Source organism: Phasianus colchicus, chromosome 7 (genome assembly GCF_987193195.1).
Source record: "Phasianus colchicus chromosome 7, bPhaCol1.hap1.1, whole genome shotgun sequence".
Lineage (NCBI taxonomy): Eukaryota > Metazoa > Chordata > Aves > Galliformes > Phasianidae > Phasianus > Phasianus colchicus.
In genome coordinates this window covers 3605001-3630000 of record NC_143442.1, presented here as the reverse complement: position 1 = coordinate 3630000, position 25000 = coordinate 3605001, and the positions used below count along the sequence as shown (strand labels likewise).

The window sequence follows — 25000 nt, the reverse complement described above, 5'->3', positions numbered from 1 at the left end:
CATTTATCACACTGGTAGGGCTTTTCCCCGGAGTGCAGGCGTGAATGCTCAATCAGGTGATGCTTGTGTTTAAATGCTTTCTTGCAAATCTGACACTGGTGTGGTCTTTTTCCTGTGGGGAGACACAAGAGGACAAGAGGGGTTACGGTGGTAAGGATGAGCCCTCCACCTCCATGTACTGCGAGGTGTTCCAGGAACACCACACCCCAACCCCACTCGTTCTTCCTCTTAAAGCTTGGTTGCAGAAACAAACAGCAAAAACCCACATTTATGTTACTACTTAGGCTTTGGATGCTTTTGATTGTAGTAATTTTACTCAAGTAGCTCAGGATAATAAAGAAAATGACTCAGAGAACATCAATGGAAAACTGGCAGCTCTAGCAAGCAGCTGACACACATGAAAATGCTCAAAAAATATCCCTATTTATAAATAATTCTGCTGACAGCATCATACACGCGCTGTATTTCTTCCCCCTTTTGCTAAACAGATTAACGTGTAGAGCAGACCTTTGTTTCTTAAAGCTTTACTTGGGAACATCCTTATGAACGGCAGGAAGCCCCCATCCCATCTCTGAGCATGGACACGGATGCTGCAAAAAGCCAAGTGCCTTCCACCAAGGGGAAATCACCAAAGCTGGTGGCCTTGGGGTCTACCTTCAATGCACACAATGCATCTAGCAACAGCGATGAGTCTGGCTTGGGCTCCTTGAATCAGTCAGGAAGGAACAAGATTGAAGCCACACCAACCCATTTGGACACGGGAGCACCGCAGCCTCCGCTCTTCACACTTGTGTGTGGAAGAAGAAGGCCCTTCCATCCACCTCAAGGACTGAAAGACATCTCTCCCCTCGTGAGCAATACAAATATATACATCTGCCACAGGAGCAGAAGGGTTTCTAAATAAAATGTTGTCAGCCACTCATGGAGTGCTAAAGTAGTGTTAAGCTGCAGAAAACTGTATTTCCTTTGGCATTTCAGGCAGTTTCAAACCAATGTTTGAAACTCAAAACCAGTGCCAAGCCTAAACACATCTGGTTGATCCCAGGCCACAAATAGCACAGGAATGCCTTCAACACCTTCCAGAACTGCCATACTGAAAGCTTAATTCCAAAATAGAGCTGACAAAAAATACTTGTCAGCATGATGCCACACGACAAAACTCAGCAAAGCATGATGCAACCGTGAGATATCCAGACATAACATATGGTGCAAAGATTGGAATTAGTGAAGACCAATCACCAAACTTAGATTGCAGAAGGCAAAAAATAAAGTCAAACATCAGTACTTTCAGCCAGATTTTTTTATTTTCAAAATGTCAATTTATAATCTTAGTGTCACTCAACTGCGCGCTCCAGGGCGGTGCAGCTATGCAAACAAGATGCAATGCCAATTGGTCATTTCTTTATATTCTGTGCTACTTTTACATGTATAAAAATGCAGTAGTCAGTGTCTGAGATGCAGAGCCTTGCGTTGCGTGTCTTGTTAGAGCCAATCGCTAGAAAGTTACTCGTGAAGTGGCCTGCCTTCTCTGGAATATTTATCATACTTAGCTAATGTGGCATGTGACCAGAACAGGAATAAACTTCACACAAGAGCCCTCCCATCCTGTCAGATGTACAAGTGTGGTATTTTCTTAATTCTCATAAGAAGCCAAAGCAGGGAGAGAGAGCTAGACGGGAATCGTGACGGGATGCTTGGCCAGAGGAACGCATTTCCAGTCATGCAAGAGGAGGAGTTTGTATGATGGCAAAGTAGGGTGGGCAGTCAGTGAGAGGCCTCCAGCCAAGAGCTGAGGGCTGGGCAGACAGCAGGCCATCACTGACCGAGAAGGAAATCCAGCAGGAAGTAGAAACGTGTTTCCAGACTACTGAAGGATCTTGACTTCCAGGATAACCCCTTTATGAGTTGGATGTGCTTGCATTCACTGCTGGGACTTGAGAGCAGAAAGAATCGGGCATAAAATAATTTCACTTCCATGGCAAAGTTGTGAAGAATGAATAGCAGGGAATATGTTAATTTTTTGCCCGATCTAGTCACAGCTACCCTCAGGTCCCACTGTGAAAGTTCACATTTAATAAGGTGTGATTAACGAATGCTCGAGGAAGCCAAAAATTGTATGTTCTGAAATGGAGATCTGGCAAGAGGGAAAATACAGGAGAAACCACAGATAGAAAAACCTAAATGACAGGGAAAGTGGTGGATGCCTGGAAATTGGGACTTGAACTACATTTCTTTGTATGAGACTTTCCTGTATTTGCATACATGCAGATTTTCTTGGGTTTTAGTTCCCCCCTCCCCATCCCCCCCTTCCAGCAAAATTAAAAATTCACGCTCTCTATATTGAGTTACTGAAGTATTGCTTTTGTGATCTGTTTCCTAACAAGCACTTCTGCCAGTGTTACCTGTTGGTCACAAGACAAGTCTGGACCTTGAGCTATACATGACTCTGGCTTTGGACCGAACCCAGGGCCAGGAGCAGCTGACCTGTTACTCTGAGCACCACCTTTGTTCCAACGGGGAAATCCCAGCCTGAGCTTAGGAGATTTTAGCACCATCGAGTCAGTTACTCAAATTAGCTTAAAATCCCAAAGCAGCCTTGATCTAAGCGCTCCCTGAAGACCAGTGCTGCCAGGAGAAAGCCCCGGTTGCAGTGGGAGCTCTTCTACTTCTGCTCAATGTCACTCCTTCTCCATTACTTCAGATTTCCTTTTAGTATCACTACACACCCTTCTCAGTCCACATTTCTCCATCTTCACCCTTCCTTCCAACCAGTTGCCCAGCACTTTCCTCAAATGGAAGCCTGCTTCTCAGCCACCATCTAGTGAGGCCATATGCTCATTCCTCTTTCCTTGCCTGCTTTCCTCACTCTTTGCACGTAATTCTAGGATGTTCACCAAGGACTGCACTCCTGATGATGCTACCTTGGGCTTCCCTGGCATAGGTAATCATCTATGTTTTACAAATTAATTCAGAAGACAGAAGATTAAAATAGCTCGTGTTTTCAGATTAACTAATATTGTCACTAAAAAGGCTATATTAGAACTATTGAGTCTACCACATCCATATTAAGAACTGTCTAGTTTTGATTTGAAGGAACATGACAGCTTGAGCAAAGTTCTTTGTTCAGACACCACACAACATACCTTAGCAGTGCACAGCATGCAGCTGTTACAACACTAATTGAAATATGTTTTAAAATGTATCACGTTTCTGAACATTTGCAGAAGAATTTTTTTTCCCATGTGCAAAACACAGTATTTCAGCCATTTAGAAGTACGTGATCCCTACAATGCATTAGTAGGCCATAAAATAAAGCTGCAGTAGGGTAGTTTACACTAGGGATGGAGAGAGGTCTACAGTTGTAGGCAGACAGGGAGAAGCATCCCAATGCATGTGGATGGGGACATCGTAGGCAGTCTCTGTTGCACCCAACAAGAGTGCCATCGATCAGCACCAAAATAACAGTGGAATAGAGATGGGTCAGAAAGAAGCAGATTTGATCATCCCTCCCTAAAAGTATTGCTCAGTCCCATTTGAGGTGACCTATGTCTTCCATAAGGGATGGAGCCAAGGAGAGAGTTACCCAAGGCAGTTTGCAGGAGGGCTCATGAAACACTTCTGTGTCATCAGGTGGATGTCTGATGCAACACATATTTTGCAGTGAAACTAGGCGATAAATCCGCCTCTAATACCTAAAGGAAATGCTTGGATTTTTTTTGCATTTTCCCATCTGCAAAAAGAGATTCCCATGGAGGCCCGTGCTCAGGTTACAGAGGGGAAATTACAACCAATCACTTCTCGAAGTCTCTAAAATTACATATCTCTTAAAGTAAAGCAAATAAATATATAAATAATCTCTAACAGTAAGAAGCTCTCAACCTTACTGGGCTAAAAGTATGTGACTGAAAGGCTACACGTTTCCCATTTGCAGTGGTATAGAAGTCATAAAGCATCAGATCATAAACTGTCACCAGTCCCAGACTAAATATCACCAATCCTTTGCCTAAAGCAAATGGGTATTTTTGCTATGGGAGGGGGCCCATCGAAATCTCACTCTTTGGAGGGAAGAAGGAAACATTTTTGTGACAGCTTGTTTTTATTTTTTAAAGGCGGTTCTTTGAAGCTGCTTGGGGGTTTGGATGTTAGATGTGGTCCCAGTGGAGCTGGATTAACGTCCAGAGCACAGCGAAGTGGTCAAAGGTGCAAGATAAAGGCAATTTATATATAATTGCTCAAGCTGCACCTGTTCTATTTTGAATAGGAGACTTTGTCTACAGAACAAATTTCACAAGCTCTGAATATATCCCTTCTTTTTTTTTTTTTTTTTCTTTATTTGAGTGTAAAATGGGAAAATCTAAACTCGTATCAGAGTAAAGCAAGAAAAAATAACCTTTAAATAGCATGTAAATTTTTTATGAATTAAGCTCTAAATAAAGAAAACTCCTGAGCTGGGAATTCAAAATACTAGCCAGAGAGAGCTGATTTGCTACCAGGCTCAAGAACAATATTTAGTTTACAGAATCAATCTGGAAATAAAACTAGTGCTTGCATCAGCATGAAAGCTACAAAAATAAAAAAGAGGTCTTAATAAAATATACAGTGGAAAAGGAAAGGATGAAAGCACTCGCACAGCTATGAGGCCCTCAACAGCCCACACAACTAATAAAATAGAATATGATGTAATATAGAACAACAATGAAAGGATTTAAAATTTCTAGGTAGGATTCTGAAAAACCATTTCCAGGTTTTGTTGCGGAGCAGGCAGGCTGCAAGTTCCCTTGTGAAGTGCCGATAAAGCCTTTGCTGGGGTACAGAGACATGGGTGTGAGGATGCAGAACAAATGCTAACCTTTGCCTTGCTCCTGAGTCAGCTTTCCCCACACAGAGCAGACTGGCTTGCTCTCCAGAAGCCAGGATATTTCTGCACATGGAGGTGCTGCACGCTGTTTGCTCTCCTGCTCGCTTACCCACTGCAGCAGCAAAGTGTCTTGAACTTTGTGCTAAGCAGCTTGCAGAAATCTGAGATTACACACATGCAAATGAAGCAGTATCTGCTCAACTGATTTCAGCGTGACCAAAGTTAGGATGGGTTCATGAGGCTCCACAGGAAAATAATTTGAGCACCGATTTCCTGTGCTGCCTACCATGGCCTACACCCTAATTACAGCAGTGCATCATCTGGTTCTAACGAAATAGGATCTTGTGAATCTCAAACTCTAAAATGGACACATAACTTCTCTTTAAATTACATGGCATCCCAAAATTAGCTTGGCAGAGTTTGGTCCCGCAGCAAGCACTGGCCTCTACACTAAAATTCAAATCAACCAGAACCGATGCAATTCACTCGTTGCAGTGACTCAATAAATTTTCCTTCTCCACGTGAAGTTAGAAGCTATTACAGAACACTGCTAATACTGCATAAATTACAAATTATGGATTGCAAAATTTGGACCCCATTTTCCACTGTGCTCAAGCTGTGGCAGGCACAGCATACAGAGGTGATCATGGAGAGCTCCTTGATCTGTGGCCACATGGTCCTATTAGGAGCTCTTGGGCTGACGAAGCGCTGCCAAAGCCTTACCCTTCTTCTTGCCCTGGCAGGGAAACTCAGCTCCACCACAGCACCTACAGTATTCCCAATTTTGTCCTTTACAATAGTCAGTTAGCACATAATTTAGGCAGCTCATTTAGTTTTGCAAGTCAACGTTTCTTTTCATCCTAAAGAATTTATCTGAGGTAAATCTTGAAGGGCTGCATGGCAGGATTGTGTGCCTCCACTCCTCTAACACCAGCATGGGTTGCAGTAGGTATGAGGAGAATAAAAGTGGTCACAAACAGAAATCTGATCGCTCACATACAAGAAAAAATATATATATACAGATTCTTAACGTAAGAAAAAGGACATCGTGATAAACAACCCACTGCTTTTCTTCTCCAGGAAAGACAGGAAGGGCTCCAATTTCTCCTAAAACATGGTTTTAATGAAGTAACACTGGATTGTGATCAGCTGGTCAGAAAACAGAACGCATTCGGAAGAAAAGCTTTGTCACCTTTATGAGCTCCAAAAAGTTGACTGAAAAATCTGAGCCTCCTCTCACAATGACCCCAAACGCAGAAGATGATATCACTTTCAGTGTGGTTCCTTCCAGTGAATGTGGAAAGGTTTTTCCAAAACGATCAAATTAATTTGAAATTCACTTAGGATTCATGCTAAACAATTAGCAAAAGTCCCAGTACCGTGTGCTTCCTGAAGGCTGTGAATGAGTTATGGAGGCTAGCCCAGTCAAGGTCTTTAGAGCTCCCAACCACCTCTACCTAATGCTAGGATGATGTGTGGAGCCTCCAGAAAGGCAAATGCATCCTTAATAATACTTCACACTTTACACAGTGAGTTCCACTGGAGGATTTCAGCCCACATGAATGAAGAATTGCAACACCCCAGAGAGGTAGGCTGGTATCATTTCCCTCTGCTTCAAAGATAGACAAAGGTGAGAGAAAAATGAAGCAATTTGCTGAAATTCGCAGAGGAAGTCTGCGGCAAGGCAGAAGAGAACTCAGATCTCTCATCCTGTGCTTTTGCCACAAGACCATCCTTCCTGTCTCTAAATGCCACCCCAGAGCTTGGTAACGTGCTATAGTTCTAGCACATTAAATGTGACACCATATACATGTTCTGGATCATAAGGCCGAGCCCCATCAAACTGACAGACGTTCAGTCAAGAAGTTCAGGAAGGGACAGAAAGAAGAGGGAGAAGAGTCCCCAAATCAGAGCTGTGGGATGCTTTTGAAGGCAGTAGGTTCCTGTGGTTGTTAAGGACCAGAACATATTTTTGCTTTTACAAATGCAGTTTATTTTGCAAATCAAGGTGATTGCACACATTTCAGCTTGTCAAATTTTCAGCCTTTCAACCATATGTCTGTCGACCTTATGGACTACCAACTTTATGGGATTGTGCCATATGTCCAGATCCCAACATATATGAAGGCCAGTTTTAACATAAGAGCTTTACGGTAGTAGTGTAGTACACCATAATGCTTGCAGATGGCTGTAATAAAATCATTCAGGAGAGGAAAGGTGCAGGAACGTAAAGCCTTCAAAGCTTCTTCTACTGAATAAACAATTTGATCTGAATAATGTGGTGGGAAGCACATTCCACCAACGAACTAGCTGATCTAGTCCAAAATGTTGCTTTTAATTTTCTTTCCTAATCTCACATGTATTTTAACTTCCTTTTTTTTTTTTTTTTTATTTTCCTGTATGGGATTAGCCTAAAATTTGGAAGAAAAGTATGAAAAGGAAAAATAACAAAGCAAAGAATTTTTTAAAGGCACAGCCCACTTTTGAACTGTGAATTTTTCACATGTGAAATGCCAAATGGTTATGCACAGCCTGGAAGATGTATTAATAGAGAGGTATAAGGTTTTTACCGTCACATAGTGAGATTGAAGGATGATGTGACTTGCTTCATTTCCTGAAGTGGGACTCAGCTTTCAAAGTTAAGGAAAGTTTCCTCCTGAGTAAGCTCTTTCTAACTTGGAGTTTGGTTTATGTCCTGCTGCACAATAACTCACATGATAACTCACATTCCCTTTGTCCAACATAATTTGATATCTCTATTATTCGGGGAGCTCTGGTCCTGTTCTCCCCCCACAGAAACATGCTGAGGAAGGGAGCACTGTCTGCAAGAAGGACCACAGCCAGCATAGGTGTGATGGCAGGTCTTTCTCAACCCAAAATATTTCCTAAGCTGACAATCCTCAGTGAGCCTTGGCAAGCTTCCTTTAACTAGACAAATTCAGTTCCCACTTGGGAAGGATGGAAACCTTCCCCAAGCATTAAGTGAGAAGTGAAAAAGCGAAATGCAACCTGCCTCCTCTGCTGGCATGCAAAGTCACAGTGAGAGCCTCTGCGACCTGTTTGCTGTCAGATAGCTGGGCCAGCGTGAGCCCTCACACTGCTAACATCAGTGGGAGTTATTCTACTGGATTAAATAGCACGGAGTCTGATAACGTCTAAGATACGAGGAATTTGATGTCACTATTCCTTCCCCTGCCAGACTTGTGTTAACCAAGCTATGCTTCTTTCTAGCACTAGAGCCTGCTTTTTTGTGTGTGTTTGTGTGACAGCGTGAGACCTCGCCCTGCAAGACACTGAGAGCCATGATGACCACTGCATCCACAGCTAGCCAGATTCACCCCAAACTCTGCAGATACCAGGACACAGTCATGTAATTCAACAGTCCCTCACCATGCTCAAAAGAAATAAATGTCGAACTAAGAAAAAGACATCACACCTTGCCTGCTGAAAACCTCAGGTTACACCAATCCATACATTGAACACATCAAATGCAGAGAAGGGTGTTAACACGCGGCGCAGCCACACGTACCTGTGTGCTCATATTTGTGTCGCAGCAGGGAACTGCTCTTCTGGAATGTCTTGTCACATAAGTCACACGCATACATGCCACTTTCTGTCTTCTTGATCTTCTTTCGGGACAGACAGGAGTCAGAGTCTGTCATGTCGTCGAGGCCGGACATGTAGTCTGGGGTTCCATCAAGCAAGTCTCCCTGTGAGAGGACAACCATCAGTGACACCCATGTCCACAGCCACTCAGCAAAAGCTAAAATAATGCCTGGGGCTGCTTATGGTCTGTCTGAGCTCAGGAACCCACTGTGGTAATGAAACTCTAGCTGATGGAAACTATAGAGGTAATAAGGAGCCTCAAACACCTCTGGCTTGAATCAGCTTCCAAAACTTTCTGTCTTTGGTCACCCTATAACAATAGAATTTACACAAGCAAAGGATGTTTGTCATATAGGTACTAAATATTTTCAGAGAGTGGAAAATGCAAAGGGAAGGCTCTTCATGGACAATAAAAGTTATTGTGATACTACCCAGGGGTAAGTGTAAGCAACAGCTGAGTGATCATTCCTTTCAAAACACTGAAACTTGGAGATATTCTCTATCTGTAGAAAGGGTCTAATTGAATTTTATATTTAGGTACAAATGTTTTTATTATGCAATCCATTTAAATGTATGTCTCCCAACTAAAGGCCTCAAGCTATATTTTTATATTTAATTTTGTAATTTGAAATAGGGAATATTAATAACACTTTTTATCAATGTTCTATCTATGTTAAAACAGCCTTCAGCATTAAGCAATAATGAATGTGGATCAGTAAATTATTAAATTTCTTGATATTTATTTTGTCTTGATCCAAAGAGAGTGCAAACTTGCATGATAACATACATTTCCATTTGCTATCACACAGTTCAGTTTTCTTAGACTAGGTTTGCACTAATTAATATTAGAGAAGATTAAATAGGCTTAAATACATTTACAAAGAGGGCAGATGTACTGTAAATTGGAATAGTGGAACAGCTGTTATGGAGGTGCAGTGCTATTTATGCTCCTTTTGTGCAAAGAGGGATTACAGCCTGTAATGTAAAACCATACCTGATTTTTACATTTGAAACTATAAAACATTTACTAGTCAGTAAAATTACTAATAGACCGTAATAGGACATAGGGGAACATGCACAAATATAAAAGAAAATTATTAATCTATAATCAGTTAATTTCATTTAACTAAATTCTGTACATTATATCTGAATACACCCAGAAAAAAAGGTTGAAAAACAGGTGATTTTCTGTAGAGCAGCTCTTCGCTATAGGCATGCAAGCAGCAAAATCCTTTACTACTCATGTATGGATCACTCAAGAAAAGAATTCAAGGCTTTACTCAGACAAGAATTTCTGCCCTACAGTACATGTCCAGAGAAAGATTTTGCCTGCTCAGGTGGCCAAGAAGGCCAACGGTATCATGGCTTGTATCAGCAGGAGGTGATCGTCCCTCTGTGCTTGGCACTGATGAGGACAAACCTTAAGTTCTGTGTTCAGTTTCGGGCCCCTCACTACAAGAAAGACATCGAGGCCCTGAAGTGTGTCTGGAGAAAGGCAATGGAGCTAGGAAGGGTCTGAAGAACAAGTCTTATGGCGATCACCTAAGAAAGCTGGGATTGTTCAGTCTGGAGAAAAGGAGGCTCAGAGGAGACCTCATTACTCTCTCCAACATCCTGAAAGGAGGCTGTAGTGAGGTGGGTATCTGCCTCTGCTCCCAGGAGACAGCCATAGGATGAGAGAGAGTGGCCCTCAGTTGCACCAGGGGAAGTTCAGGTTGGATATTAGGAAACATTTCTTCTCTGACAGAGCAGTGATGGAGTGGCACAGGCTGCCCAAGGAGGTGGTGGAGTCACCATCCCTGGAGGTGTTCAGGACCTGTGGAGATGTGGTACTGAGGGACGTGGTCAGTGGGCATGGTGGCATGGGTTGAGGTTGGACTGGTTGATCCTAAAGGGCTTTTCTAACCTTAATGATTCCATGGTTAAGGCTCCTAACTGCTACCTCTTCAAATAATTTCAGTTAATCTATGGGGTTTTTTTTGTTTGTTTGTTTTTGCTGAAGCTTTTCCAGATGACTAGCAGGAAACAGCAGTGGGTGGGCTGAAGGAAGGGGCTCTGGTGAGGAAACACATCAACATGTCTCATTCACCAAGAGATTCAGGAGAAGACAGAAAGCCTTTCTTGTGCACAGCAAGCAAGTAATCCCCTAAAAAACGTGGAGTAAGAAACCTCCAAACTTTCAGTGGGCTAAATTTGTGAGGATGCTGTATGGACCTCTGCTCAGAGGGCTACAGCTCTGTGTCAAATATGGGGGTGATCCCAAAAGGTCTCTTGCAGCTCTTTTTCCCCATGGCTAAAATGCACTTATGCTCACCGTGAGGGAAGTCCTGCAGAGAGTATTTCACCAAAGTTGTTGTTTTTTTTTTTCTGTGAGATGGGATTTTTCATGAACATTATCATTTAGATATGGTTCTAACTGTTACAGCTGTAACCTTTTAACAAATTAAAGTATTGTATCTATTCAAAGGTATTGGTACTACTTCTGAAACCAAGTGGAAGTTTGGTAATTTCAATTTATTTTCCCTCTGCTGCATTTTCATAAGTTCAGACTAAAATCAATTTTGCTAATTTGTTGGAAATAATATAACTTTGGGCTTTTTTTCCTTCTGCAGGAGCACGTATTGCAAAGTACTAAATTTTAGCCTTTTGAAAGATAACGTTCACAAGAGTTTACCTGAAATCCTTGTTTCCGCTGGTACTTTCTCCTTTGCTGCATATCAGCAAAAGTAGCTGCTCCAGTTGGGTAAGTGTAGGCCATATGTGGTAGGAAGCTCATCTGATCTAGTCCTGGGTATGGTCGCAGCCCAGGAATACTGGTCTGGACTGGTGGCATAAAAGTGGCTGGGGGAAATGCGCTCTGTGGTGGAAGTGTTGTGTATAAAGGTTTGGCACTGAATGGGTTCATACCAAATACTGGGTTAGTGCTTTTATCCAGATTATTTGAATTAGAAAACTCCTTCTTGATAAAAGTCAAGTTCAGAGGCTCATCTGAGTTTTCAGATGATGAAGAAACACTGTTGTGTTCTAAATTTACACTATTAGATTTCGTTTTGTTCTTTGTGGCTATAATACTTTTGGGTTCCTTCATTTGTTTTGGTAAAGACAAGTCCAAAGGCTCAGCCTGAAGCTCCTCAGAAGAGAAACTGTTTGGAGTGTAAGAACTACTATGGGAGTTTTTAGAAGATGTGGAAGAAAGATTTAAAGGAGAAGGAGTATTGCTCCTAGAGTGGTCCAATTTATCAACTGGTTTCATATTGGTAAAATGAGGAGGTTTTGTTAGCCTGAGAGGAGTATCACAATTAGTAACACTGTTATGGAGTTCAGCTATAGATGGTGAAGTTATAGAGTCCACAGGCTTTATTGGAGATCTGGCTGACAAAGAGTCTTTAGTGGGAGTGTTGTTGGTGGCAGCCAGCGCCACCTTGGCACTGGTCCTTTCCAGTGATGGTGACCTGGAACTTGAGTATTGGTAGACTTTTCTTTGTTCAAACCATTCCTTCACGAATTCCTGAGGAAGGCCAACAGCAATGGAAATTTTCAGTAGTTCATCAGAATTGGGTTCCATATTCATAGCATAATATGCTTTAAGTACAGACATGTGGTCCTTGTATGGGTTGATGGGGCTAGTCATTCCTTTCTCAGAAAGTACTGATGACAGCAAGAGGGTTTGCTTATCAAACACTCCAGGTTTGTTGGGAACCATGTTTTCGTGAGGCTGAAGGACTGCCTTGATCTCTTCGTTCATTTTACACAGGTAACGCTCATGCTGATGCAACGGAATGGGACCAGGAAAGCTTTCCTTACAGAACTGGCATGAAAATGGAGTGGATACGTTATGGTTCTCTATCATCTTATCTTCAGTTACCAGGTCTATTAGGGTTCGCAGCTTCTCTTTTTTAATGTTATTGAGCTGTCTCCTCGAGTCTGTGGTTAAGCTCTGGAGGCAAGCTTTGGCTTCATTGACTTTCTCTAACGTATAGTCAATAATACTTTTAGTGGCACCATTATGACTTACTACTGGAAGACCCACGGGGGGAATACTGGGGGAGGTAACTCCTTGTTCCTCTGCTTGAGGGCATGAATCCTTCATATGATAAACCTTCAACTTGGAGATCTCTTCAGCCTTGCAGTCCATTTTCTGCCTGGAAACTGTGTTGTCCACAATCTGTAGGACCTTCTGCACCTCACTTAAATTACTGCCTACTGCAGGAAAGCCAAGTAATGGTGCTTCCATCCCTACACCTAAGTGCTGCATCGGACTTTGAGCAGAAGTGTGAACTCCTAAGGGGCTGGTTGCTCCAAGTCCACCATTCATAAAAGGACTAGTTGCACTAAACCCATGTGAGGCCATAAGAACCTTATATTCATTGAAATCTAGTGGTTCGGTTTTAATTTTCAGTAGGCCTGTTTGTTCAGACATACTAAGTGGTTTGCCATTCTCCAGCTTGTTTCTCAGCTGTGTAATGGCTGAATTAGTAGGAGAGGAAGATACAGAGTTAGGAGAAGAACCCGTCTTGATATTGTTTCTCATTCTGCCATTTACAGAGATTAAACCGATACACTTCTTGCTGCTGATGTGCGAACTGTAGGAGCCAGAATGCGAGAAACGTTTCTTGCAGTTTGGACACTCATATGGTTTTTCACCTAAAATGATAATTAAAACCAAATGTTAATTATCATTGTTGCTGCTATAATTGCAAGTGATTGCATTTGATACCAAGCCGATCATCTGTATATCCACTGATTTACAGTGAGGAAAATATCTGTTCTCTGCGTACAGGCATGAACCACCACTGCTTTCCCTTCTTCTTCACAGGTCTTGAGGTCAGTTTGGAACTGCAGTCTCCAGCCTGGCAGCAGGTGCCAAGGTGTGAGCTTGGCTCCAGACAGACTGTTGCAGTCACAGGTAAGTGCCCTGTGGTTAACATAGTCAAATCAAATCCAGACTGTTCAAATTTGATTTGTTTTGTCTTTTTTTTTTTTTTTCTTTTTTTTTTCTTTCAGAAAGGAATTGAATTGCACTGAAATTGAGCACAGTATGAGAAACTGAGTCCTGATGTTACAATCACATCTGCAGAGGTGAGGATTGGTGCTTTTGCACTTACTGCTTATCTGAGAATAAGAGTTGTCTCTGACTGCTGGGAACTTTTTGTTATGAAAAATACAACAGACTCTTCAGGATCTGACTGAATAGAAATGAGTGAATGGTTCTGAACTCAAAGTGCCGAACAAACAATGTAAGATTATTTACAAGAAGCTTTACTATTTCCAAATCTTTCAGCAGGACCCTGGTATTAACAGCATGATAAATGAGGATAGCTCAGATATCATTTATGAAATACCTTGGTAGCTCCAAGAAGCCAGAAGCAGAACTGTGTAAATTTTAAGCAGTCTTTAAAACTCAGCTAATTAAACAAAATGCAAATGAGCACACCAGCACCTCCGCTACTTACCACTGTGAATTCGCAGGTGTTCCTTCAGATGGTGTTTATATTTGAAGGCCTTGCCACACTCAGTGCATTTGAACTTGCGATTGCCTGCTCCTTGGGTCAGCATTTGGTGCTGGGAGAAAAAAAAAAAAAAAGACACCGATGTGAATTTTATGCAAGAGAAACCATGAATTTCTAACTTAAAAACAAAAACAAAATTAATGTGGCTCTGAATTTATCAAGCAGACCAAAAGGTCTGCGTGTACATTTATTTGTCTCATCAGTGCTGCAATAAAAATCAAAATGTTGGCAGTAAACCGAAACAAATGAGAACGTACTTTCACATGAGCATTCGATATTTGTTTTAGAATTATTTCCTAAGTCTCTCATCAGAAATGTGTTGCTTTAAGGTATCTTACAATGAGAGAAACTGTTTTGTAAGAAGATTTGTGGTTCTTAATATTCCTAGCAGATCCTGAACATGTGGGGCTCTGCTTGTTTAAAAATTCTGTTTACTGCATGCGTAGAAAAGACAGAAACACTGCCGTTAGTGGCATTTTGTGTAAGATTTAATTCATTATCAAGCAGAAGAGACTGTCTTCGGCGTGAGCTGCTGCTGGAAATATTTTTTAAAACACAGACGCCTGCTACCTTTCGTGCCATGCTGTCCCCAACACTGTTTGGAGGGGTGAGGGCAGGTGGGAAGTTAAGAGCGTCATAAAGATATAACCAAAGGCAGCTGAGCTTTTTGCACCAAGCAAGAAAAGCCCATTGACTTTGAATCTGGAGGGGAAAAATAATAATAATAGTAATAATAACGCAGCCATCCGCTCTGGATGCTCAAGGTAGGAGGTCAGCCTTTTGCAGGCAGCGACGACACAAAAGCCCATTGCAAGAGAAGGAGGGGGAAAAGGGGGGGAGGGGGGGGTAGAGAATTAAAAAAAAAAAAAAGGCAGCGCCGAAACGGTATGACAACTGCGAGGGTGTGCTGCCTCTTCCCACATTCCTGGCGAGACAGATGGTGTTACATGGGACACAGGGAGGTTTGTTCAAACAGCAGCAACCTTCAAAGATCAAGCAGAGCCCAGCCCGCCGCGCGCCATTGAGGGACCCGCGCTCATATGTTGCTGAGTTGCATAAACAAACAGCAACAGCTGTTTTGTCTCCCCCCATCGCCCTCCGAGGACTACTATAAACTTTAGTTGTGCCACTGTTAATATGATACAATCATTTTAATTTACTAATTGTAAATGCCATGAGCAAATGAGGGGACTTTTCAACACCAAAGCTACCATTCATAATGCGCCAGCACAAGCACGCTCTCGCATGTGAAATTTCAGGCGGTTACGTTGGATAAATGTTGAGGCTTTTTTTTTTTTTTTCCCTTGGTGTTTTGAATGATACAAAGCAAAAAGAGGGGGAAAAAAAAACAGCAAAAAACTCGCAGTAGATCAGGTTAGGAAAAAATGCATATGTGAAAATGTGTTTGTCTACCAGAAAAGCCATGGAAAGGAAAGAATATGAGAAACCACTCCAGAACATTTATATTGATTTAAGATCAAGAAAAAGATACAGTTCTCTTAAAACTGCTAATTACAAAATTGGGTGATTAGAAGATGTGTGTTTGCGTAACCGAATTTACCTTACGCTGAGAAAAACCTACCAAGAGAAATATAGCTGATCATGATTTGCAGCTTTTAAAGAAAACAAATACGGCATAAAGCCTTTATAATTTGACACAATGCACACACATCTATTTATTTAAGTTCTAAACATGCCATTTGAGTTTCCATTACAGCCCTCCATAACACCTCTCTGCAGAAGTAACTCTCTTGTGAGGCTGGGAGCAGTTTTCCTTGTGGCACAGAGAGTTTTGTGGCACAGATCTATTGACAGTCTGGTTAGGAGCACTGAGGAAGCTCAGTCACCTGTTTGAGACATACAGCATTTCCTTAAATGCAGCCCTGATATAGTATTACATGCAACACATAGAGGGGAAACTGCTTTGATTTATTGCAGATATGCTGCTGGATCCACCAGCGATAGATAGCGTGTGCATGTGTTAGTGGCACAATCATCACAAATGATAGCCTCTGTGTATGGGAGGAAGAGTTATTCTAAAAATGCGCGATTATATTTAACAAACGATTATATCACATGCAAATAATTTTGCATGATTGAAAAGGCAACTCAAAAAGTAATGAAAAAATATTGGTGGATCTTTTAGTACGCCTTTAAGCTCCTATTTGCAAAACTGCAAAGTAAAACTAGGTGAAAAATGGAATTAAAATTGCTGAGATGTTTAATAATGTATAATTAAAATGCTACCGTTTCATTCACTTTTTGAGGAACATAAAAACGAAACTAAAGTCAAGTTAAAGTGCAAATAAAATTTCTAAATTAGAAATTAACACACTCATTCGATCGTGAACATAAGACTATTAAATCATATTAGAAGAGACCATCAAAAAATCATTTAGACCTCAATTAAAGCTATTACCATTAAAAGATCTGCATCTTCAAAATGCCATGAAAAATTAATAATGATTGCCAATCAAAGCAATATCGTTTCTCTAAGGGGTTATTACGGAAAGAAATCACTTAAAGCCAGCCCCCCACCTGATCTGTCCCTGGCTTGTGTGTCACCATATGCCGCTCAAGCTGGGTGCGGTAGGCAAACGTGTAGCTACAGAGAGGGCACGAGAAGTTCTCCTCGTTCTTCTCGTGGCGGTACTTGATGTGCTCCTTGAGGGACGTCAGGCGCTTGTAGCCCCGGTCGCAGTAGGGGCAGGTCAGCAGTTGGGCGAAGGCATCTGGAGTTCCAGGTGGCAGGTCTGCGCCCCGGGACGGGGGGAGAGAGGCAGGCCAAAAGGTCAGCGAGGCAATGGCAGCTAATGGGCTTACTGCCCAGGCTGGTATGAGAGGAATCACTGCAATCTGCTGCCCAACAGGGATGGTGCTTCCAAACAGCCGCCAACCACACCGCGAGGCCTGCAGTGCCTCGGGGACGGAGCCCATGTGCATATGGGGATGGACCCCGCGAGGAAGTGGGGACAGGTCCCACTCCTCCATCACAGCCCAGATCTGCTTTGCCGTTGAGCAAATCACAAATCCTTCCCAGGGACTCTTTCCCCATTATTAAGCAAAGAATCACAGAGCTATGGGCCATCAACCCTGTATTATTTTGTGTTAAAACTCAATACTTCCCAAACTCGCAACCAGAGTGGCAGCGGTCCTTCTCTTGAAAGTGAGCTTTAAATCAAGCTCTTCAGTTCATCCACAAAATAATACGAATTTGCTGACTAAAACATCACAATACACTAAAATTACAGCCCCAATCTTTGCTCATGAAATTCCATGCCGCTGCAGCTGTTCTTCAATTTTTAAGGTAAACACCCAGGCATGTAGTGCATTTATAATTGCAACAGCTGCAAGAGGTCAGGATACTGGCTAAAAATGAATTACAGCCTCACCGTTTTCTTCTTGCCCATTGGCCTCTGGAGTGCCAAGGCGAGACAGTTCCTCGGGGGCTTCGGGGTAAATAATGGCTGTGTCGCTGCGCTGCAGGTACTCTGCTATGCTGACTGCATGCCCATCTCCTTCCTCGAGTTTCCTTTTGGCAAAATATTCCTCAAAGTCCGACGTGCAATTTGCATTCTTAACTAGAATGAGAGAAGGGGAAAAGAAGGGGTTGTGAGTGCATCCTGCCTGAGCACAGCCGGAGTTGGAGCCGCAAGGCTGGATCCTTGCTCTCATCAGTTGTGCCCCAGCTCCCAATAAAATTAATACCGGCTTTCCACCGTCTGGGATGGAAGTAAGGCCGGGTGGTTAAATTAACAGCCACACAGGCTCTACAGGGCAGCACAAGAAGTTTATGAGGTCTCAGCAATGCAGGTAGCACTTCATCTAGGCAATTTCTGGGAGGCTCCTGGGGGATTCACAACTAACAAGGCTGAGCTCAAATCCTCCCAACCCTGGCAAACTCAGCTTCATGACAGTTCCTGCTGCAGAGACAATATTTACAGGTGGCAAAGACCACAAGCATCCTCCACGCGAGGTTCTGCCTCTGTCTGCACACCAGGATGGGCAAGCAAAGAGAGCTGTGGTGGTGAAAACTCTCAGCATTCTTCCTCACGTGTTTTTTTTCTTGGAATATTAATCTCTGGGTAATTAACAGTGGGACAGTAGGTTGTTTTAAAAAACATGCTGCTTCGTAGATTTTCACAAATGGAACCATATGTTTTAGACCAGAATTGGTATACTGAGCCTAAAACCACTCTTACAATCTGTACAAGAGTTTTCCATAATAATAAACCCAATTTTTTATTGTCCGTGCAATGTCCATGAAACATAATATATTCCCAACCACAAAACATCCTGTTTCCAAAAATATGCTGTTCTTGTTCATGTATGAATACTGCATACAGGAAAGAACTTAAAAACTCTGGGACACTATAGGCACATACTGGTATGATTACAACAGAAAATAAAAGAACTGATCTTTTTCTTCCCTTTGATTTCTTTTATTAACAAGTTCTGGAAGACAGTTGGTGGCAGGGAATTTCAGATACCTGTTTTTAACTGACCGTAAAGGAGAAGAATGGCATGACTGATTACATTTTTTAAGTATTTATGCTTAGGTGAAATAAGAAAATGAGACAAAGCGATGAACTATTCTACAGTACATGCAGAAGTAAAATATTAAATGTCTTGATTCTGCCCTCACTTATGCCAGGGACCAATAGGGAGTAAATTCATGGAAATCAAAAGGGTTAAATCAAAAGGAAAGCAGGATTGGGCCCTAGAAAGTTACTGATTTGTTGCCACTGGAAATGGAACCCTTAGCATCTAGAAACAGGTAATGCTTTGCATCAGTGTCCTACAAAAATGCAAGGTGATACTTGCAGTCATACCAAGATGTGGCCCTGACTGTGGCACAAGTGGAAATCTGAAAGAGCCTGATTTGCAGAGCTGAACTTGCTGTCATTGATAACAGTAGATATTCAGCTATGCAAACCTCATCCCTTTAGCCGATAAGATCAAATCCTCTGGCTGAGACAAATATGCCCTATTTGTCATATGGGCAGAGCAGCTTCTCAAACGCTCTGCAGCATTTTAGTGACAGCGACCAAATGGCTTAGTTCGTGGGACCCCATTTGTGGAAGAAAACTTCTGTTCCCATCAGGATTTTATAGGGTACCAGTACAACAACCAGTTCTCCTCCCCTGGTCCTTCTGTAGCTCTTATTTGTTATCATTTGTGATTAGCATGAGAAATCACATTTCCTCCCCTAAAATAATCAACTTCTAGAGAAGGGAAGTGTGAGTACGGAGGGCCAGATCTACCTTGCCTCCATTTTGTTGCTGAGAGAGAAATGTAACAAAATGGTGGTTGCTGAAGTGCACCTCGTGCACGTGAGTGTCAGATAATGTTTCTGCCTTTGTTTTTGTCAGGGGGAAAAAAAAAAAAAAAAAAAAAGTTGAGATATTGCTCTTTATGTCAGAATCCCCACTTCTTATAAATCCCTTACTATGCCTAAATTCTGCAACTGTTGTAACACCACCTAGCCCAGTGGTACCTCATCTTTGTTTCTTCTCTTGGCTCAGCACTTGGTCCTAAAAGAAGAAGCTTATTTCTTGCCCAATTCAGGCAAATGCTACCTATGGAGCAGAGAAAGAGAGTTTTCCTCCAGAGAAGATATACGGAAGCAGAAAGAGGAAAGGATGGAGGAACACCCCATGGCTTCTTCCAGGCAGTCTGCATGTTTCTGGAGCTTGCAACTAGGTTTATAGGGAAAGAATTCAAGGCCTGACTTAGTACTGGGAGCTTCTGCCCCACACTCAGCCTCAAAGATCTTCCTTCCCAGTCTCCCTGGAGGATGCTGCAATATTACTGGCCTAGGTTTCCTAATTCTCTGGATTATTTAGCTCCCATGTCTGTGCATGCAACCCAGGAGCTAAAGCAAATGTTTATGTCTACATTATAACCTCCCCCAAAACAAGGGGATTTAGCAGAAAAGCTGACAGATCCTTAACTGAAACAATACAACCAGTGCTGCAACACTGCAGATTAGTGTAAATAGCAAAAGGTGAACGTGTGTCTGGTGTCTCACAAGCTATGCTGCTGTCAGTTCAGACATTACTGGAAGCTCACCCAGTGTTACTCAAAAGGCTCATCTGATAACCATTAGGTCTCTTTCTAAAATTCTGGGGGAAAGGCTTGCTTCCCCCTGCCCTAATTTGTTTTCCATGCATAAAGTCATGTTCCCAGATTCCTCATGGACTGACACTGCAAACACGTTGCACATCCCCTCCTGCGAGTCAAGAATTTCAGTGAGATCTGCACTGGGTGACCTCACCCAATAAGTCTTTTCTTAATTAATTATTGGAGCCTGGAGAACAGAGATGTTTTCAGCTCCAAAGGCTGATGTGGCCGTGTCACATAAAAATAAAACGCATTAAGGAAAGCTATCTTTGGAGGTATTTAGAACCTTTCAAGATAAAGTGAGCAAGAGGTTCAAGGAGCTTTGGAGACCAGTTATTTTGTGTGGGAACTCATCCTGTGAGATGGTGATAGCTGCCCTTAATCACAAACAAAGCTAATAAAACCACAGCCTTCATTAGCCAGGAAGTGAGAGGCCCCCATTGGTACACACAGATTACAGTCTGAAAACGGCCTGTCCTCCAACCTGCCAAGTTTTACTTCTGTTTCCTCCCAACCAAGGGTTTTTTGTTGTTTTTTTCCCCTTCTTTAGATTATATTAGGATATCTTTATTTGAAGCTTTTTAGATGTTAGTAATCGAAGCTGGGAATTTCTTTGCTTACAGAGAATACGTCAATCTATTTCCTTAAAGCATCACAATTGTAATAACCATAACAGGTACAGTAAAGTAAGTCAAATAAATTTATAGAATGGCTTGGGTTGGAATGGACACCAAGGATCATCAATTTCCAGATCACTAATTAAAAATAATCTAGACCAAACATCATTTCACCAAGTTATCATTTCAGAAATACCCCCAAATATTTACAAATTGATCTAGAATGACCAAACACTAAGCACTTTAACTGTAATGGTCACTTTTTCACTATAAAGCTTCTGCAACTCATTCTAAAAATGCAGCTGATTAATGTATAGATAGCAAGGTTTCTTTAAGTACCACTAAGAAGCGGCCATCCTGACAAAAGCAAAATAATTTAATAATGGAGACTTTCCTTTTAGTTTCTTTCTCTGCTAATGACATTGTGCAACGAATTTGATACTGAAAGTATACCACAGTTATTGCATGTACCTACAGCAACTTTGTAGTTGGAGGTATGTGAATGAGGCTGAAAGTTTATTTCCTATTTCTGCTCTCAGCCCAGGTGATGGAACACTATGAGATAACATGCTCCAACGTCAGGAGGGAGGAGAAAGTTGCATTAAACAAGAGAGATCACCTTGACTCAAAAGAGCCCATGTTCATCTGAGGGAAGCCCCCAGTGGCTTTTATGGGCACTGGGAAATCCTGGACATCAGTAGCCAGGAGTTACCTGTTGAACTTATTTAGTTGGACCCAGACTCTGCCCCTCCTCACCTGCTTTATTAAATATCCACTTTCAATCCCCCTACTTCCTGCAAGGAAAAATTGTGCCCAGACACTCAAGACAGGCCCAAAGCCAGTAGGATGACTGAAGAAGAAAACTTTGACCATTCCCCAGGCTAGTCAGGAAGGATGACCAATTTCCTCTTCAAAGGATGGTTGGGGCACCTCAGCAGCAAGCCTCAAGAGTTTTGCCCCATTGCGTATTTTGCAAGAAGGATGCTGCAACTCCTAACAGTCACCTGGCATCTCTCACTCAAAGTGAAAATGCTGGCAAAGACACTTTGTTTATCAGATGATGTCATATGACTACATAATCTGGCATTGCTCATAAGAGACTACCGAGACTGCCAGCATTATAGAAGTATGTTCGACCCAAGGTACCCAGACACCAGTCACTACTGAGAGAGGTGTCTCAGTGACAAAAGATGTGAATGGAACACCAGCAAGAGCATCAGGCAACTCTGTAGGGTAATTTGAGCAAGCCACCTATTGCTGCAAGTAGTTTGATTAAAAAGGAGACTAGGACTTTTGTACATTTGGGGTAGGTCTGCTTCAGATGGAAGGAACTTTCGCAGAGCACCTAGAATGCACTTGGAAAAACCAGGTGCACCAGGGTGGACAAGGGGAAGCAGACCAGGCAGGATGACTTGTCTCTATGTGGAGCTGCACTACCCGGCTCTGGCCCCAGCAGGATGCTGTGAGGCCAAGGTCAAACAAACAGAAGAGGCCATCACATTCTGGGAAGGAAGGGGCAAAAAGGACACAACGTTTTCCCCTTTCTTACTTGCAGACCACATCGCAAGTAAGAAAGAGTCAAGGCCTGTTATGGTAAGGAAAATATGTGCAAAGGAAGTCACACAGCCTGATAGGGGACCTCAGAGGCTCTGGTAATGGTTAATTCAGATAAGCATCAAGTCTTATTTCTGAATCAGACATCTTTTAAAGTCCTGTTTCTTCAACTGCTAAGTACAATTTGTCACTTTATTAACATCCCTTGGCATAGAAATCTTTCCACGTGTGTGTGTATTCAGCTCTGTATGGCAACATTGTTAAGTATGTAGGTATCAGTAAACCATGCCTGGGTGCCACTCTTCTTTCATGCACAATAAATACAATGGATGAAAAAAAAACAAAAAAAACAAAAAAAAAAAACGGTGACATGGTTTTACTTTCCTATTATTTTCCCCCACAAGAATTATAAAGTAAATGTTTTGTGTTACTTAATAAGAGCATTGGGGTTTTATGTGGGTGTTACCAACATTAGGAAAGTGTGAGTAATAAAACCTTTGCAATGCTTAGGTACCACCTTTTACAGTAATGTTTCTAGAGGGCATTACCTATGAAATAAATCTCATTGTGGAATGCATAGAAATTTACTTATATTAGAAAACAGTCTACTTTGAACCGTGTCAAGCAGGCAACCAGGCCTATCTGCAACATCTCAAACTGCAACTCAGAAAAAATGCAAAGGAAAGGCTGGGTGATATATGGAATTCGGCTGTGCTGAGGATAGAGGAGGGCCTTGTGGCCTTTGCAAAGAACATGGTAAACCCCTGAATTCATTTGGATTAAAAAAATAGTAACAGAAACCTTTTGCTGTTTTGCTCAGCTACAGGAAAAAAAAGAGATGGCTCAGAGATGATGCCTGCTAAATAGCTCTGTCCCCTTTCTTGTTCCACAAAATGTATTGATTTCTAAGAAGAGGTGAAAGAAAGAGATGTGGGGAAAAAAAAAAGAAAAAGAAAAAAAAAAAAGATTAGCCAGAAACATAATAATCTCATAAATATGCATTTAAAGTGTGTGTGTCTGTATATCTGTGTAAGTGGTTTATGTGTATCTCTCTGAAAAGATGCTTTCCATCTCTGAAGTAGCTTACTCTGTGCACCATGCGAATCTGGGGTTGCCAGGACGAGTGCACCCCATCCTCATTACCAAGCTCTTTGTACAGTCTCTCTCATTAAAAGCTTCCTACATCCTGGTCCTCCTGGTCCAGCTACTTTAAACTGTCCTATGCTCACCCTCGCTGGGAAAACATCTTCTCGTGATGCTGATAACTATTAGCTGACAAGGATGCAGTTAAAACATGTTAGGGGCTGAAAACGTTGCAGGGCATGGGAGAGGGAGCAAGGACTATCACTACTATCAAATTGCAAAAAAATAAACTAAAAGTAGGAGAACTATGTAAATGTTTCCCAACTGTTAAACTGCAATCAAGAAAAATAGTTTTGACACTACTTCTCTTCATGCACAGCTTATTTTCAACAATTTAGAATAAAAGGGATGTTCATATAACACAGCATCTTACCTGTACCATTGTTTCCAGTGGTCTGAATTGCGGCTTCAGGCCCCATAGTGTCATAATCTTCCTTCATTTCTTCTGTGAAATAAGCATGCACACTTTTTAGCATTTGCACATTATAGAGCTGCCCACAAAGCTAGCAAGCACAGTGCAGGAATGGGGAAGATTTGTCTAAAGGAAGCAGAGAAAAGGGCTGTTGTGGCCCTCTATACAATGGCTTTGTTCTGGCAACTGAATGAATTCAGCAGCGCTGGACAGACAAGAACTTATTTACTTTAAACATTACAGCAAGTGGTGGAAAACAGAACTATTTGTTCAGAGTAAATGAAGGGCTTTTCCCAATATCAAATCTAATAAGCAGCCCGGTGTTAAAAAGGGTCGGTTTGGGGTTTTTTTGTATTTAAAAGAAATAATCAGTCAACAGACACTGTGAGATCTGCACCTGGAAAAAACAGCAAACACAAAAGGAAGACAGAAGAAGATCTAATATCTCTATTTCTATCTATCGCCACACAGATCTTCCACGTTGTCATTGCCATTGGAAGCAAAGCATTTATTAATTTCAAGTGGCACAGAAATATAACAAATTTTCAACGGTGGGCAGCTCTTCTCTGCCTGTACAATTTGGTTGTGACTTCTGTGCACTCTCTGTGCACTGACAAAGTCTGCCTTTACGGCCATAAATTGGGTTAATTCACATGCAAATTCACACAAAACCTGCAGAATTACTCGCTATGTATTTATATCATGGTTCAGTTTGGTTTCCATGAAACTGAAGTTTTCGGAGCACAATTTATAAGAGGTTGGATGCACCTTCATCACTGCTTATTGTGGAGATGCTTCAGCCTGCCTTGGTGTGCCTGTCAGACTTGGTTTCTTGCTGCTAATTTGTTAGTTCTTGTGCAACAGGTATTCACACATACAGCCTGGTCAAGGTTTAACCTTCCGAAGGATTTTCACAGGCCAAAATAAATATACAGAACATCTTTTTCTCGCCTTTTCAACTTCTCCCAAATGCTATACTTTATTTGAGGACATACACAAACACACAATCTCTCTCTCTTTTTTTTTCTTTTTAAGCAAGAGTATTTGAGATTTGAGTGAAGAATCTGCTTTAATCATCCATTTAGCCGTGCTTGTAAGAAATGAAATGTCAAAAGGCCCCCAGAAATGGTTTGGCAAATGCCAAAAAGAGAAAAAGAAAAAAAAAAAAGGAGAGAGA

General features: G+C 41.8%; 1 protein-coding gene across 3 annotated transcripts in view; it reads right to left on the bottom strand.

Moving 5' to 3' along the window:
- Nucleotides 1-25000, bottom strand: part of ZEB2 (zinc finger E-box binding homeobox 2) — a 108440-nt gene that overhangs the window by 1922 nt on the left and 81518 nt on the right. For all 3 annotated transcript variants that reach the window (XM_031590767.2, XM_090143501.1, XM_090143502.1), the window contains 7 exons: nt 23785-23856; nt 17367-17555; nt 16513-16727; nt 13918-14026; nt 11139-13108; nt 8388-8568; nt 1-112 (listed from right to left, as the gene is read on the bottom strand). The exon at nt 1-112 is cut by the window's left edge and continues 1922 nt beyond it. In XM_031590767.2, the coding sequence (XP_031446627.2) occupies nt 1-112; nt 8388-8568; nt 11139-13108; nt 13918-14026; nt 16513-16727; nt 17367-17555; nt 23785-23856 (2848 nt within the window). The remainder of the gene's footprint in view (nt 113-8387; nt 8569-11138; nt 13109-13917; nt 14027-16512; nt 16728-17366; nt 17556-23784; nt 23857-25000) is intronic.